Source organism: Quercus suber, unplaced genomic scaffold, assembly GCF_002906115.3.
Source record: "Quercus suber isolate HL8 unplaced genomic scaffold, Cork oak 2.0 scaffold_44, whole genome shotgun sequence".
Classification (NCBI taxonomy): Eukaryota; Viridiplantae; Streptophyta; class Magnoliopsida; order Fagales; family Fagaceae; genus Quercus; species Quercus suber.
Genome location: NW_027069509.1, coordinates 2,087,888 through 2,106,496, shown reverse-complemented (window position 1 = coordinate 2,106,496; position 18,609 = coordinate 2,087,888). Strand labels below are relative to the sequence as shown.

General features: G+C 33.7%; 1 protein-coding gene across 1 annotated transcript in view; it reads right to left on the bottom strand.

Moving 5' to 3' along the window:
• Positions 1-6,118: 6,118 nt before the first annotated feature.
• LOC112000984 (agamous-like MADS-box protein MADS2) overlaps positions 6,119-18,609 on the bottom strand; it is a 35,987-nt gene continuing 23,496 nt past the window's right edge. The window contains exons 3-7 of the mRNA XM_065771485.1: positions 18,423-18,542; positions 7,414-7,455; positions 7,293-7,334; positions 6,591-6,727; positions 6,119-6,496 (exon numbers count right to left, since the gene is read on the bottom strand). Of these exons, the coding sequence (XP_065627557.1) occupies positions 6,409-6,496; positions 6,591-6,727; positions 7,293-7,334; positions 7,414-7,455; positions 18,423-18,542 (429 nt within the window). The 3' untranslated portion in view covers positions 6,119-6,408. The remainder of the gene's footprint in view (positions 6,497-6,590; positions 6,728-7,292; positions 7,335-7,413; positions 7,456-18,422; positions 18,543-18,609) is intronic.

The window sequence follows — 18,609 nt, the reverse complement described above, 5'->3', positions numbered from 1 at the left end:
AAAAAAAAAAAAAAAAATGTAGCAATAGGAGCAGGGGCATTTCAAATGGTGAGTGACATTTGTACTTAAGAAAGCAAATTTGATATTGTTGAAGAATTTTGAATTTTTGATAGTATCTGACATTTGTCCAAACCTCATATATAGTTTTTGTATTTTTACCTTTTTATCTTATAGACATTTGCTGCCCCACTCACCATAAACAATGCATATAAAATATAAATACTTCTGATTTGATAAGATAACCTATTATGGTAGTACCTATATGGGAGAGTCACTGGCCCCCCACGTAGCATATATATAGTGACCGAGGATTTTACATAATGGGTTGCATATTTTAATCACTAATTACAAAAACCAATTGATCATTATAAAATAAGTCAGCACCCAAAAAAAAATCATTATGAAGTGGCCCCCTTTCCAAGTTTCCTTCCTGGGTAAAAAAAAACCTTGCTATTCTTGACTCTTGAGTGTATAAAGAAAATGATATGAGAAGTATCAGAATCCCACCTAGACTAGCAATGGCCACATAAAGTAACCAAGAAATAATGGGAATCCTTTGAGGCCTAGTAGCATCGGCTAAAATATTGGTAAGTTTGCGTTCATACTATTCAGAGAGAGAGAGAGAGAGAGAGAGAGAAATGTCTAAAATATTCTCTTCCATTTCTAATTTTGACCAATCATTTTATTTTATTTTTTTTGGAGAAACATTTACCAATCATTTTTAAATTATAAAAAAGTAGATACCTAATAATTCATTTATTTAACCTTGGGCAACTATAGCCCACCATAAAACATTTTAATATTGTAATTATTCTTTAACTACTTTAATGGTTAATTTTCCCCAATAACAAAGCTTTTTTTTTTTTTTTGTGTGGGGGTAAATTCTTGTTTTTAATTTCCCATGTATAGAGTTCTTTATTTCCTTTAACATATGCAAGTGACTATATATATATATATATATATATATAGCACAATCAAACTCAGTTGTGTTTTTATCCAAAAAAAAAAAAAAAAACTCAGTTGTATTATGTCTCATGAAGCGAAAATCACTGACTTGAATATCTCTGTCCTTTTTCCATTCTCTTGAGTACAAATAAATTTTAAAAATCAATAATTAAAAAAAAAAAAAAAAAAAACTTAAAATTTCTAGGTTCCACTCGGTCTTATAGATCATATATTTACATAATTAGCTTTCTTTTTTGGTAAACAGAAATTAGACTTTAGCTCTACTGTACTACCTAGAGTGTGATATCTCTTAAAAGACTCAAAATCTATTATATTGATCAGTGTACAAAATGTATAAAAAATTGACTTTATATTGGCAAAATTATGAGTGTTGTACAACATTCATAATTTTGCTACAACACTAATAATTTTGCCAATATAAAGTGAATCTTTATACATTTTACACTGCATCATGTAGAAAGGGGATGCAAAAATATGATTTGATGCTTTGTCTAAAGAGGAAGAACCTATTGACTGGTTTATTTCTTCTATTATTTGTAATACTTTTGAATTAAATTTAATTTTTGATGATGGTGAGTTTTGCTGGATTAGGAGGTCTCTAAACTCAACAACACATTTGTGACTAAACTTGCTTTTGCTCTTAAAGTAGGTTTCTCTTGTAATAATTGTAATTTGTCTTCTCCTTTCTTGGAAGTTTGTAGGCATGATTGTTGTACTCCTTTGTCTCTGTTTAGCCTTAATAAAATTGAAATGGAAATTTATCCCAAAAAAAAAAAAATTTGTACAACAAGTAATCAAGTAAAGTATAATGGGCCTAAAGTCTGTTGGGATTGTATTCAAACCGTCCCTCTCGAACTCATATTGGGTGAAGCAAAACCAAACTTAATGTGCTATATATATATATATATATATATATAGTCACTTGCATATGTTAAAGGAAATAAAGAACTCTATACATGGGAAATTAAAAACAAGAATTTACCCCCACACAAAAAAAAAAAGCTTTGTTATTGGGGAAAATTAACCTTTAAAGTAGTTAAAGAATAATTACAATATTAAAATGTTTTATGGTGGGCTATAGTTGCCCAAGGTTAAATAAATGAATTATTAGGTATCTACTTTTTTATAATTTAAAAATGATTGGTAAATGTTTCTCCAAAAAAAAAAAAAAAAATGATTGGTCAAAATTAGAAACGGAAGAGAATATTTTAGACATTTCTCTCTCTCTCTCTCTCTCTCTCTCTCTGAATAGTATGAACGCAAACTTACCAATATTTTAGCCGATGCTACTAGGCCTCAAAGGATTCCCATTATTTCTTGGTTACTTTATATGGCCATTGCTAGTCTAGGTGGGATTCTGATACTTCTCATATCATTTTCTTTATACACTCAAGAGTCAAGAATAGCAAGGTTTTTTTTACCCAGGAAGGAAACTTGGAAAGGGGGCCACTTCATAATGATTTTTTTTTGGGTGCTGACTTATTTTATAATGATCAATTGGTTTTTGTAATTAGTGATTAAAATATGCAACCCATTATGTAAAATCCTCGGTCACTATATATATGCTATGTGGGGGGCCAGTGACTCTCACATATAGGTACTACCATAATAGGTTATCTTATCAAATCAGAAGTATTTATATTTTATATGCATTGTTTATGGTGAGTGGGGCAGCAAATGTCTATAAAATAAAAAGGTAAAAATACAAAAACTATATATGAGGTTTGGACAAATGTCAGATACTATCAAAAATTCAAAATTCTTCAACAATATCAAATTTGCTTTCTAAGTACAAATGTCACTCGCCATTTGAAAATGCCCCTGCTCCTATTGTTACATTTTTTTATTTTTTATTTTTTATTTTTTATTATTGCCTGCTATCTATTTACCATTAGTTACTAAAAAATTCTCTCTGTTGCACATATTGTTTCCATAATGCAATCATTATGAGACTATGCAGTTAAGACAAGCTGTTGGAAGTAAGTAGAGAACTTAGAGAAGCAAGAAAGTTTCAAACAATGTTTAGTGTAGTTTATCTATAAAGAGCAAATTGAATAGTTTTTAAAAATCTTTTTAGTACCTAACTAGTACTAACCTAAACTAAAGGTGATTTTTGTATTTTATCCTATAAAACAAAAGGGAAAAATGCAAAAAAAACATGAGACCATATCACTTACCATTGCTAAATATGAAATCTTTGTCATGGTACAATAAAAAATGTCATTTAATAAAAAAAATGGTACAATAAAAAATGTCATTTAATAAAAATAATACATCAACATTAACTCCAACACATCATGTGATGTGTCAAATACTCAAATCCAAAACAAACGAACTTACCCTCAAATCTCCCCCATTTCCTTGGCCTCTAGCTTCACTGGACGTACCAATCAAATGCCCTTCTTCTCTTTCACACCCTTCAATCACAAATCTCTTTTTCCACTTTCACTTATTCAAGCTAAAAGCACACACATATAAGGGCTTGAACTTCACAGCCAAAAATTGCCTCAACCTCCACATGTTTCTCATATAAAAAGATAGTAATACTATTAAATTATGTTAGCAATATCAAAATGACAAGGGTTGTTCTTTGAGCAAGATATGGGCCAAATTTGCCAAATAGCACAATTTTAGCAAAATTTTAAGAAAAACACATCATGACAAAGTTGGCAAATTTGGTAGGGTGCTCTATTCTTTGAGCAAGATATGTGCTATATAATTAAATAATTTTGCTAGGTGCTCTATTCTTAAAATATTGCTATTTGGCAAATTTGGTGCAATATGAATTAAGCGCAAGAGAATGAGTGAGGGAAGTTTATTTTGGGATCGTGTTGTTTGTGGAGCAAGATCTAGTGAAGGACCTCAACGCACTTGGCGAACTTGGTTAATTGGAAGTGCAAGGCAGCGTCCTTTCTTCTTGTACAGCATTGTCAATTCTTCTTTCTTGAAAGAGGAGAGAGTTCACGAGAGGAGTAGAGAGGCTATTGGTCTGGTAAGTGAAAGTGGAGGATGATTGCGTGAAGGAGATTTGGGTATTGAGATTATTTATTTTGGGTTTGACTAGTCAAATAATGAGTTGGTGCTAATGTTTTTTTTTTTTTAATAATTTTTTATAAGATGGTGTTTTCTTAATGGGGCATTATCGAAATTGCAAATTTGGCCATATGATATGATCCCAAAAACATCCCTTTAATTTTGGACTAAAATCAAATTGACCCCACCCGGTTAAAGTTGAAAGTAGAAGTGCCTAAACTTTGAGAGTTTCAATTAGTCAATCACTTAGTGCATTAGCATTGGAGTGCTAAGAGCATTAATACTGGGGAAGAGCACTAATATTGGATGTCCTAAATCCAACATATTTAGCATTTAGCACAAAAAAAAACCTCTCCAATGAATATGTCAAATGCCAAATATTTTTAGCATTAGCTATGTAGCAGTTCTACTCTTCTCTCTCCTTTCAGTTGTCTCTCACTCTTTCCTCTACCGTCTCTTCTCATACCTCTCTCTCCTCCCTCCATTTTGAGCAATTGCAAGTTGGGGGATGGTGACAGCATGATGATTGATGAATCTGAGAAATTCACCAATGAGTTGCACAATGCCCTTATCGCTTATATTTTAACCTGCACAAAACAAAGGAGAAAACCTATCAAAGGGCGCCGGTGTGGTGCCGGCCAAATACCCTCCGAAGGTCAAGTCAGAAGATATTCTCACAACTCTAGAGTGTTAAAGTGGGTAAAATAATGTGTACCTTGGTTTGTGAGGGTATTGGAGCTTTTATAGTAGTAGAGGGTTGACATCTCTTTCTTGGTGCGGAAGTCTTTTCCTTATAGGACTCTTCTTGTAAAATTCTAAACGTGATGGACAGATTTCCTCATTATAGGGAAGATCTTTACCAAATATATAAGATTTCCGGAGTCCAACTAGCGCAAGGACTCTGTTTAGGGCCTTATGAGAGTGGGCCCAGATATCCCCACTAAGGGGTCCAACAGGCTCATGGCTTAACCAGCCCACCTTCCTTCGCTCCGTCCGTATCCGGTCTGTCCACATGAGATCCGTCCACTGGAGGCCTGTGCAAATGACGGGCTCGCCCATCCTGACGTCCGCGGACAATATTCGGCCCATTCAATCACCAAAGGCATCTTAGCGTGTATTTTCACCCTTTCAATGATATTGGTGTTGGTTGATTTTAGACTTCTCTCTTCTCCCTCTCTCGAGCGAGGGCCATAGAGTGGTTGCAATTTGGGTTGACTGGCATTGGTTGTGGTGGTGGTGTTTGCTAATGGTTTGGAGTTTGCAATCTCCGGTGGAAATGGGAAGAGTAGAAAGAATTGAATAGAGAGAAAAGAAAGGCTGGCATAGAGAAATAGAGAATTTATTTTGAAGTTGGGGTAATCAGGGGACGAGTTGGGCTGGCGATTGAATCTAGATATGATATGACTTATGGGAGGCCCATTGGGAGAATCAGATAATGGCTTAAATAGACAAGAAGCTCATGAGATCATGGGGTCATGTAGCAAATTGAGCCCAACAAATGCCAAACTTAAGCGTCCAAAATGAAGCATATATTAGACGAATCAATCTACCCTTTAAGCTGTAACCTAAGAATCAGGAGCCTAATGGCCCACGGTTCATGTGAAAGCCCAGTATAGTGAAATATGGAACTAGTAGTTCCCCACAAAATTAATGATCTGCACATGATATCATGGGCAGATCATTACAGTTTTGTGAGGAACAGTCCCATAAAGAGAATTTTTGAACTTCAGTGCTCTACAAGGCAAAAGGTGTTCTGTAGAATTGGAGGTGATGTGTAAGGGATGAGAATCCAATCAGCTCATATATGCAAGAATCCTGACAACTGAGCTGCATATGAAAGACCTGAGCAGCCTATGGACAAGTATCTATGGAGAAAAACAAATCATTTTTTCCCATAAAAATAAATTATGGAAAAATATATGTTTTTGGAATCACAAAGTGCAAGCATATTTATGAATGAGTGGTTGGGAGGCCTGAAAGTGCAGCGAGCATTTGCAAGTCTGAAAATTTTGAGCAACTTCAATGTTATGGTATTTCAAATTTTCAATTTCAACACAGAATATTTGATAAGAACTGTGAAGATCATCAAGAGGTAGGTGAAACCACAACCTTATGTTATCTTAAAAGTATAATAAATATCTCCCTTAAGGGTTTTCAACACATTAATTATAAACTCCTTATATGCTTTAATGCATGTGGCTAAAATAATAAACATCTCCCTTAAGGGTTTTCAACACATTAATTATAAACTCCTTATATGCTTTAATGCATGTGGCTAGAAGTTCCATAGTGCTATGAAAGTCAGTCACTGCTGTTTTTATGACAATATAAGCTATAAATGCTCATGAAATCATTTAGATATCGCCACCAACAAGAAGCATTTAGCTACGTACGTGCTTGGCAAATGGCTCAAAGCATCCAACCAGGGATGAACCCATTGACTTGTTGAGCATGAGTTGTGCCACTTAACTGCTGGTCGGAATCAGATGCATTATACCTGTGTCCCAAAAAAAGGAATTAAAGACACAAGAAGTTAGATAGTCACAATGGTTTGAGTATTGAAACTAATTAAATATGGTTTGGGTGCTTACCCTATTTGCAATGTGGGATTGCAATCTAAAGGCTGGAAAAACCTCTGGGATTGAGCATTCTGAGGCCCATATGACAGACTTTGCTCACCGCCTTCCCATGATTGTCTAAGGTTATTTCTTGAACTAATTTCATCCAGCTGCAAGAAAGCAAATTTGAAAACATATGTGAGTGGTTAACAAATAACAATCATATTAGCCATGGACAATTTTTGTGTCGTAGGAGGAAAAGAGACAATGGACGTAAAATATATCAATCTTGGATAATAGGAATAGTTGCCATCCCACCATTTAAGTATACCACTGCCATGGTTTTCTCAAAATTCAATCTTTCAGTATTTTGATTTTTTCCCAAAGAAATATCAAATGGAAACTTTTATAGAGAATTGAAACAAAGGAGCATTGATTTGCCTCCATATTAAGAAATCCAGTTAGCAATTTTTTCCCAAGATTGAGACTTGAATGTATACTCATGAAGGGTGTGAGGAAAAAAAAAAAGGCAGTGAATGAAACTGATGTGCAGGGGCTTCAGTGTCTAGGTAATTAATCAAGAGTCAACTTTCAAATGGCTTGTGCAAAAAGTTCTGCAAAGACAAGAACGTGAAAAGAGCAAAGTACCAGACCATGCAGAGAGTGGTACTTCCACATAGTAGTGAACAACGCCCAACTATTTATGAAAATGATAATCAGCACAGACATTATTACCTTTATTGTCAAAGCCCTGTTTGCTTCCACTAATAAGTGTTCCTGTACTTAAACAGTAGATTATTGACATTAGAAGCAAATAAAATAGAATTACCATCATTATCATGCCGTATGTGCATACCTTATTTTGGAGATCAGAAAGCTGGTCCAGCATATATTGTGTCTGCAAAGTAGATTGAGACATTTAGAGTAAGCTCTCCTCACAAGAAACCGGAATTTCAACTTGTTAAATTTTTTAGAAACCATAACAGGATTTGATTTTATAGACAAAGCCATCTATTTTTCTACGTATGTAAAATAATATATGGAGGATAAAATTTAGTTACAAAATTGGTAATAGCCTTAAGCTACAACTTTACTCAATATCATTAATATTATTATATATTTTGAAAATCTAACTGTAGAATTGCATATTTTTTATACTCTTAATACACATGTCAAATTTTGTATCAATTAGATACTATTCATTATATGTTCTATAAGCTTATATTTTATGCATAATTTTAAACTACAAAAACTTGTAATTTAATAAATTTATTAATGACATAGCTATTAATCTATAATTTTCTAGAAATTTTGCAAGTATAGAGAATATAAGAAGAAAATGTAATCCAATCGTGGATTTGTCAAAATTCACCTCTAATAAAAAAATATTAAGTAAGATTGTAATTTTAGGTTATAACCAAATTTGTAGCTAAATTTTATCTGTATATACATATATAAACATAAAAGATAACTTATATATCACATATAAAAAAATAAAAAATAAAAAATAAAAAAACTTTTTTTTTCCAGGGAAATAAAGAAAACAAAGTCTTTGTTGTTTGACCAGACAACATACGGTGAAATAGGCATATGTCGATCCAATTTCCATATGTTATTTGATCAAATCAAATTAAAAAATTTTAGAAACCTCCCATGGATTTTTGTAAGATCCATATATATGATTACATGATCACCTTTTAGTCAAACGTTTTAATATATGCTCAATAATCTAATGACAATGTATTAATAAAGATGCCTGTTAGGTCGAATAAATTAGACATTCGCAACAAATGACAAAAAGGTTATAGTATTGTTGAGTCTTTGATGAGTATTTGTGAGTCTAAGACGAAGACTCAAGATCTATTGAAGAGAATGACACATGCTCAATTGATCAAGATATAATCTTGACAAATTCTCGATACATCCTGGATTGATCAAGGATTGCAGATTTAGTATTTGATCTTATGAGATATTTTTTGTAACCCTAATAGATAGCCTATTGAGCATGACTTTTAAAGAGGTTGTAGAGGCATTAAATACTTGAAACAATGGATTGATAGATACTTTCACAAGAATAGATTCTCTAAATGTCCACTGGAAGACAGGTTTTTATTTTTTATTTTTAATTTGATAATGTAGGGATCTTTCTAAAGAAGAGTCTTTTGGACTTGCTGTCCACATGAACACACTTTATTCTAAAGTGCATGAAAATTGAGATATATCTTGACCCTTTTTTTTGGTTTATGGATGATTTAATTCTTATAGGTAACTATCCAAGTATCTTTGAAGAAAGTAATGGCTCGTAAATTTGAAATGTTTGATATTGAACTGTGGCCTACTATCTTGGCATTGAGGTATAGCAAATGGAGAATGAGATTGAGATTTTTATTTTCTCAAGAAGGTTTTTATAAAGAGACCCCTAATAAATTTGAAATGTTAGATTACTAGCCAGTAAATACCTGTGAAATGTGGTGTTAAATTATCAAAGATGACAATGAAGAGAAAGAAATTTCAATATTTTTTAAGAGTTTGATTGTAATTCTCAAGCCTTTTTGGTGTTCGACTTGTTAGTTGTTATATAAAATTGCCTACCTTGTCTCATTTGAAGATTGCCAATAGAATTTTTGACCATGTGAAAGGTCACTTGATTTTGGATTGTTTTATAATTTTTATTCATCCTCTAAAAGATTCAAGTGTGTAGGTTATAGAGTGATAGCAATTGAGTTGGAGAATTAATGGATGACAAAAATAGAACAGGGTTTGCGTTTTACATGGGCGATACTACATTCACATGGAAATATAATAAAGAGAGAAGTTCATAACAAATCAACAATAGGTCTGACAAAGAATCAGTTTTCCATTATAGAAATAAGCACATCAAGTTTTCCATTACTTGAGAATCTATTGCATGAAAACATGTTGAACTTGAGTTTATGAAGTCATGATCAAATTCCAGACGTACTCACCAATCCACTAATATATGACACTTATTATAAATTCTAGGCATTGTTAGGAATGATCAGAATGATTTTAAAGGAAGACATTAAAAGTTAAATTTTTTATTATTATTATTATTTTTAAAATTAAACTAAGTTTATGAATAGCAAGAGCCTTATGCATTAAATGAGTATGGAGTATATGTGTGGAGTTAATGAAAGTTATATTTAAATATAATTTAAATTAGATTTCCATGGTATAAATATTTATATAACCATGAACCCATCTACTCAAATCAGGAGTGAAAGAAAGAAATAAAAAGCAAAGAGTTCTTTGTGAATTCACCAACTTTCAAAACAAGAATTTGAGTGAAACATGACACCAATTAGATCCTTAAAAGTTAAAATATATTACATACGCATGTATACTTACCCACACAAAATATAGGATTATGCATTTATGCTTAAAAATATAAATAAAATAAAAACTCACAAAATCAATCTACATTGTTAAAATGATCACATCAAATTGTCACATCTTATTTTTTCAAAATTGTATACAACATCAACGGCAGACGGGTACTCATTATTTTGTGTGAGCAAATTTTGTATCAATATAATCCCAAACAATATATTTCCTCACCAAATATACTTATGTCTTTCTGTTGTTCGTAAATTTCTCAAAAAGATATATAAATGTGTCAAGGAACCAAAGAAAAAAAAATGTCGTTTAAATTAAAATAAAGACAAAGTTTAGCTATAAAATTAGTTGTAGTTTTAGGCTACAAACTTACTTAATATCTTTTTATTAGAGGTGAATTTTAACAAATCCACTATTGGATTACATCTTCTTCTTATATCCTCCATACTTGCAAAATTTCAAGAAAATTAAAGATCAATAACTATGTCATCAATAAATTTTTTAAATTGCAAATTTTTGTAATTTAAAATTATACACAAAATATAAACTTATAGATCATATAGTAAATGATATCTGATTGACACAAAATTTAACATATGTATTAGAGCGTAAAGAACATGCAATTCAACGGTTAGATTTTTAAAATATGTTGTAGTATTTATTTTATTGAGTGAGTTTGTAGCCTTAACCTACAACTAATTTTGTAGGTAAACTTTGTTCTTAAAATAAAATCATTAGTGTTAGGTTCTAAAGATTTAGGAATTTATGTATTTAGAACTCTAATGTGTAATGTTGGCAAACCATGATCAAAACAATGTGTTTAGTCTTATTTAGGCTTGCTCAAAGTAGTGTCTTTCATCTAAGTTGGAATCAAGAGGCTGCAGATGCATTAATACATTTTGGCCTGGCTCGATCGATCGAATCTCGGGCAGAATATTTTTCTGTAGAATATTCCAGCTTAGCCCTAACTCATTAAACGTTTTGGGTTTTCTGTTTTTACCCTAGGTATATAAAGAAAAACCCTAACCACGTTTTTAGAGTTGCTCCTGTTGTATTATTGCTCATACTTTTCTGTTTTGTGTAAATCTCTTGTGAGATCTAGAGGAGCTTTCCTTTATACAAAGTTTAGGGTTTTCAAGGTAGAGATAGTATCAACATCTTGATGATCAACTCGGTTGCTGCCATTGGAGCTTAAAGAATAACAAGCGTGGGTGCTTGTAGCTGATTGGAGAATCCAAGAAAGAAGGAGTCCGTGGATTCGGAGTTTGCACGTGGTCGTGTCAGTAAGTTCTACTAGTAGGTAGCATTAGGAAGTCAAGCGGGGAGCTTGTAAGTTCTTTTGTATGAACTTCGATTCTTTCGCATAGTGGATTCAGTTTACCTTGAGGATAGCTAGGTTAAACCCTTCCCAAGTTTTTATCGTGTGGTTTTTTGGGTGATCATATCTTGTGTTATTTATTATTCCTCTGCTTTATACTTTTGATATGATTGTATGTTTGTGATAACCTAAAATTGCTTAAATTGACTAAGTTAATCACTTGGCTAATTAACTAGGTTAATCTGGTTGGTTTAATGGGTCTAAAACCTATCAAGTGGTATCAGAGCAGGTAGCTCTTTTGTTTGAGATTTTTTGATATTTGAGCTGATCCTTGACCCTTGTTGCCATGGAGCATGGACACTCTCTTGTTGTTCCTCCTCACTTTGATGGGAATAACTACGCTTATTGGAAAGTAAGGATGAAAGCATTCTTGAAATCCATTGATGAGAGGGTTTGGAATTCCGTTGAATACGGATGGCAGAAGCCCACTACTCCTGTGAGTGAGTGGCAAACTTCTGAAAAAGAAGCAGCAGGGTTCAATAGCAAAGTTATGAATGCCATCTTTAACGCTGTTTCTATGGAGGAATTTAAGAGAATCTCTAATGTTGAGGTTGCTCACACTGCTTGGAAGATCCTTCAAACTGTGCATGAAGGCACAAAGGCAATTAAGATTAATAAACTGCAGCAATTGACTTCTAGATTTGAAAGCATTAGAATGTCTGATGATGAATTTTTTGATGAATTCTATGTTAAATTGAATGATATTGTTAATTCTGCTTTTAACTTGGATGAAATCTATGATCAATCTAAAATTGTTAGGAAGATACTTAGATCTTTAACTGAAGACTTTAGACCCAAAGTGACTGCCATTACTGAGAGCAATGATATGAAAACCATCCCTGTTGATGAGCTTGTAGGATCTCTTCAGTCCTATGAGTCTGACCTACCCAAAGTAAACAAATCTAAATCAATGGCTCTTAAGTCTGTTGATGATGTTGATGTTGGTGGATTTGATGATGAGCTCTCTGCTACAGAGATTGCGTACCTTGCCAAGAACTTTAAAAACTTTCTTAGGAATAACAATAGAAAGGCAAGAGGTACAAACACTGTTGAACCTAGAAATTTTAGGAAAAATGATCCCACTAAGGTTAATAACTTTGAAAAATCTAGAGAAAAAGTTGGTCAATCTTCAAACAATTCTTTGGGTGCTCAGTGTTTTAACTATCAAGGGTATGGTCATGTTAAATCTGAATGTCCTACATTCTTGAGGTCTAAGGTTAAAGTTATGGCTGTAACTCTTAGTGATAATGAGGTTTCCGATGATGAGTCTAGATGTGACGAGGATGGAAACTTCATTGCTTTCACTGCTACTGCTGTAGTCAATGAAAGTATATTTGTTGAAGAGAACCCTTCTGATGGGGAACTCTTTAAGGATGCAGATCTTCAAGAGGCCTATAATAAACTTTGCAAAATTGCTGCAAAGGATGCTATGAATGTTGAACTTGGCCTGAAGAAAATTGAATCTCCTGAGCTTGAAAAGAAGAATTTGCTTGTTAAGTTATTTGATGTTAATGATCTTTTGAACAATGGGAAATCTGAGAATATGCTCTTGCTTGATAAAGTTAAAACTTTGGAACATGATTTATCTATTGTTAGATCTGCTAGTTCTAAACTTGATCAAATGTTGAATATTCAAAAGTATCCTTCTGAAGAAATCTGGTTTAGGATATGTTGAAAGCATCTCTGTTACTGCACCACATTCCATGAACTTTGTTCCTTCATCTTTTTCTGAACCTTTTGCTAGTGAGGTTGTGAGTGAAACTGTTAAGCCCTCTGTGAGTGAGGTAGTTAAACCCATAGAAGTTTCACCACCTAGGAAGATTAGGGTTGATCTAGGAGAGTCTAAACCTAAGGATTCTACCCGTTCTAAGGACAAGATGCATGGTAAACCTGCTTGGGTTTGTCATTTTTGTGGAAAGTCTGGACATATTTGTCCTAACTGTTACAAGCTTCAAGCTACTAAGAGAGCAAACAAACCAAAAGTGTCTGTGCCTCAAGCACAAGATCCTATGACACTCATTGGTGAATTGGTAAAAGTTTTGAACCTTTATTCTAATCCTGGAGTTGGAAATCACTCGAATGTGAATAAGAACTCCAATGCTCGTGGTGCATCTAAAAGGTTTTGTAAAAGACTCGATCTAATTGAGTCTTTCTGACATGGTCCTTGTGCTTCATTGCTCATTCCTTTGTGACCATTGTTCTTTGGTTTTTTGTGTTTTTGTGTTTTTGTTCTAGGACTTGCATTGCATTACATTCATGCATTTCATTCATGCATTTCATTCTAGGATTTATTTGTTTTCTTTTTTAAAATAAAATTAAAAAAAAAAAGGAGAAAAGCAAAATATGTTTGGCACTATTTTTCTTGGTCTTTGAAAACAAGGTTGGTCAATTTATTTACACATAACATGTTTTGTGTACCTTGTTTAGCCTTGATGAACTTATTTATTGTACTTGACTAGTTGAAGTTTTGTAGTGCATGTTATGTAGGAAAGATGTTTATGGTGTTTATCACTTTGTCTTAATCTTGAAGTCACATGTTATTCGACTGTCGGACTTGATCCTTTTGAGAAATGCATAAATAACCATCTCACCACTGTTCACTAGCCAATCATGAACACCTTAGTGCATATCGTAAGATTTTGTGCACTTGTTGCACGTGCACAAAAAGAACATAAGGTGATGTCTTGGTTTAATTGCTTAATGCTTAAAATTGGTGTGTACTATTAGGCTTGATGCCATCTCACATAATTAAAATCAGTGTGTACTATTACGTTTGATGCCATTTCACATAATTATGAGGCAAAAATTCAAGAAACTTACATGATTGCAAACTTATGTTCTAGGAGATATGGGAGTTATATGATGTAACTTTTTAGGTGATAGTCTCTTTTAAATTCTATGTGATGAATTTTGTAGACTTTGTGATTGATTTCTATTCACATATCACCTCACATGTATCTCAAGTTTTTGTTAGTTGCACACACTACACAAGTTACTCTTTGCTAAACACTGTACATGTTATTGTGTGTGTTTTTGGTCTGACCAACCAAGTTTGAAAATACTTTGAGTATTATGCAAAATATTTTTTTTGCTTGAGAATTTAAAGGGAGAGTGGTTGAAACTTTCTTTGAAGAAACTGGGATTAAAATTTGGGTTTATGAAAAAGCATTCCACTACATCTCATACTCATGCATTTTGTTTCATTGATTTTAAGGCTTTGAGGAGTTATTTTCAAAAATTGGTTTGAGTTTTTCAAAACTGTAATTTTTCTCAAAATACTGTGAGCCGCTGCTTGTTTCGATCGATCCAATCTGTTTTTCGATCGATCGAAAATATTTAAAATTCTTTTAAAAATCTCAGAGTGATTCGATCGATCGAATGTGATTTTCGATCAATCGAAAGTCGCGAATCAGGTTTTTTAAAATAGTGTTCTTGACTGATTCAAACACTTTTTCAAAATGTTTTTCAAACTTTTCTTCTCTCTCCGACTAGGCAAGGCTCTATAGTCAATTTTTTTGTCGTTTTCCTCCGAATTTTTTTGCAAAGATTCTCTTTCCTCAAGCCGGTAAGTCTCTTTTGCCCTTCCTTTTTGAGTTTATTTTCATTTTTCATGCATTTTCACTCAAATTTTAGGAACTTTTCTATTTGGGATTTTTGTTGATTCAAGCCCTATTTTGTGCAATTGATCAATGGGTTTTTGTGGGGACATGATATAAACTTGTTCTTGATGGTTTAATTTGTTCAAGTTTGTGAATTATGGAAAATTGAATCTTCTAGGGTTTATATTTAATCTGAATTGCGGATTTTGTTCAATTAGGTTGAAATTGATGAAATTGGCTTGTTGTTTTGATGTAATTGGGCATTATAATCTGTGTATTATGTTATGTAATGCTCAATTCATCAATTTGTTTCAAAATTTTCAAGTGGTTTTTTCAAATTTTTGGGGTTTTCTTGTTAGAAACTCTATGCTCAAGCTAATTTTGTGAAATTAAATTTAATTTGAACTCTGTTTACTGCCTTAGTACATACATCATGCTATTGTAATTGTTCATGCATCATATAGATTTTTGCTCTATATATTTTTTTTTTTGTGCTAACTTGCAGTCTGCCCTTGGTTTTTATTTTGTTCTTTTTGGTTTTCTCTTGTGTCTTTGTCTTTTCCTTAGCACTATGCCTAGGAAGATTAGGGCTCGTAGGTCTGTTCCCACACCTACTCCTTCCCCTCCTCCCTTTGACCGAGTGAAATTTCCTAGTGAGAAAAACCAAGAGATTTATGAGAAGCTGAACCTTAGGAGAAAGATATGGTCTGAGCGTTCTATCATCTTAGATGAGCTTGATCTTGCCATTAGGGCAAACTTTGAGCGTCGGGGCTGGTTACCTCTGTTGGATGTTTTTGATCCTCCTCCTCCAGCTGCCCTGATTAGAGAGTTCTTCTTGAACATCTTTATCCGCGTCTATGATTTCAACACTTTAGTAAAGAGTTGGATACGATGCGTAGAGTACACCATTACTCCTACGGTAGTGGCTGATGCTCTTGGGGTACCCTTGGTCCAGCACCCTGTCTACCCGTATGATGAGTCTTTTCTTTTGAGTGATGTCATGTCTTACATCACTGGGTCTTCTATCCAGTGGGGTTCTAATCCTAGGATCACCTCTGCTGAGCTTTCTGAGTTGCATTATATCTTCTTTAGGATAACGTGTCACTCTATTTGGCCCATTTCTCATCTTCACACCATTCTTCTCGAGCGGTGTGTATTTTTGTATGCTCTTGTCACTGATGCTCCTATCAGTTTTCCATATTTGTTTCTTCGTTCTTTGAACGAAGTTTATAGGAGTTCATCTTCTTCACATGCTCTTGTCCATCCTATTTTTATTCATAGGATTTTGCTTTATCTTGATCTTAGTGGTTTCCCTTCCTCTGAGCCTGTTCATGTGATTGCTCTTATAGGTGCGTCTTTTCTTAGACAGAGGGCTGCTCACCTTCGAGCTGGCTCTAAACACCCTAGGTCTGAGCCTTCTGGTTCCGCACCTCCTCCCTCTTCTTCTACAGGTCCTGCTGGTGAGGCTATTCCTGATCCTGATGCTGCTGCTGCTGCTGATGTTCCTCCACCTCCATCGGATGACTTTGATATCCATCGTACTTTGGAGACTGTCATGACCGTTCAGGCGGCTCATGGTCAGCTTTTGGTGGACTTATTTGACGAGATCTATGCGTTGTGAGCTGATCTGCCACATCTTCGTTCACCCTCACCACCTCCTTTTGATGATGGATTGTGATTACTCTTTGGCATTCCGTCACCAAAAGGGGGAGTAGACTTTGTAGAGGAGTTTTGTAGTTAGGGGGAGAGTTTTTTTTTTTTGTTTTAAGGAGCTAGTGGATATGTTAGATTGTATCTAGGCGCTTCACTTTGTATATCATTTTTGGGGATATTCATGTTAGGGGGAGTAACATTGTTTTTGATATACATGATATATACATGATTCTTGTTTCTTTGGATTCACTGTTTATTGATTTATATTTATGAGTTGTTCATTGATATATGTCTTTATTATGTGTTGTGTGAATCATACAAGAATGTTATACCTGTTTATATACTATTTTCTGTCACACATACGTTTATGCGTTTGTTGAGTATTTCAGGAATATACAAGTTGATTCAATTGAGCTGCTGTCTACACTTACAACTGATGGATAGTAGTTAGGATTGAATTTTAGTCTTTATAAGCATTATTTATATAAAGGGCTTTCACTTGTAAACTTTGAGATTTTAGTTTGTGTTTTGTCACGGATTGCCAAATGGGGAGTTTGTTAGGTTCTAAAGATTTAGGAATTTATGTATTTAGAACTCTAATGTGTAATGTTGGCAAATTATGATCAAAACAATATGTTTACTCTTGTTTAGGGTTGCTCAAAGTAGTGTCTTTCATGTAAAGTTGGAATTGAGAGGCTGCAGATGCATTAGTGCATTTCGGCCTGGCTCAATCAATCGAAAAAAAGACTCGATCGATTGAATCTCGGGCAGAATGTTTTTCTGCAGAATATTCCAGCTCAGCCCTAACTCATTAAACGTTTTGGGTTTTCTGTTTTATCGTAAGTATATAAAGAAAAACCCTAGCCACGTTTTTAGAGTTGCTCCTGTTGTATTGTTGCTCATACTTTTCTGTTTTGTGTAAATCTCTTGTGAGATTTAGAGGAGCTTTCCTTTACACAAAGTTTAGGATTTTCAAGGTAGAGATAGTATCAACATCTTGATGATCAACTTGGTCACTGCCATTGGAGCTTAAAGAATAACAAGCGTGGGTGCTTGTGGTTGATTGGAGAATTCAAGAAAGAAGGAGTCCGTGGATTCGGAGCTTGCACTTGGTCGTATCAGTAAGTTCTACTGGTGGGTAGCATTATGAAGTCAAGCAGGAAGCTTGTAAGTCCTTTTGTATGAACTTCGATTCTTTCGCATAGTGGATTCAGTTTACCTTGAGGATAGCTAGGTTAAATCCTCCTCAGGTTTTTACCGTGTGGTTTCCTGGGTGATCATATCTTGTGTTATTTATTATTCCGCTGCTTTATACTTTTGATATGATTGTATGTTTGTGATAACCTAGAATTGCTTAAATTGACTAAGTTAATCACTTGGCTAATTAACTAGGTTAATCTGGTTGGTTTAAGGGGTCTAAAACCTGTTACTAAATTCGACTAAAATAACAGATTTTGTATTTTTGGGGACAAACCTTCAATTACAAATTATCCCTTCTGGTTTTGCCTTATCACGACTTTGTTCCACAAAATCTTTTAACTTTTACATAATTACATTACATTGATCCCCCATAGGATTTGGACAACAATTTAAAGGAGTTGAACTAAATTATGTTAAAACGCTCTGTTAATTTTTATTATTTTTTTATTATATATTTCAATAATTACCATGTTTTTGTTGAAAAAATTAAAAAGTACTAATTGAGCTACAAAACTCTTTATTAAAAAATAATATTAATAAAACTAAACAACATAGGGTAAATTGTAATTTCCCAAGAAGAAAATTTTAAAATTTACTCAATTTCTTCATATTACTAAATATAAAATGTGTCAAGCAGTAAAACATGCTAATGCAATGCATTAATATAAATTTAATTACCTTAGTGGACCTGATTTGTTTCAAGGATGAGTCCAATTGCCGCTCAAGCCTCTCAAGGTCATTTGTGTTTAATGGGCCCAAATCTTCCCCAAGAAGGTTTCTGAAGGACCAAGGAGAAACCTTTCATGAGTGAATGCACTTGTGTGGTAGAACAGCTGAGCTCATAAACAAAGGATGCCACAATATT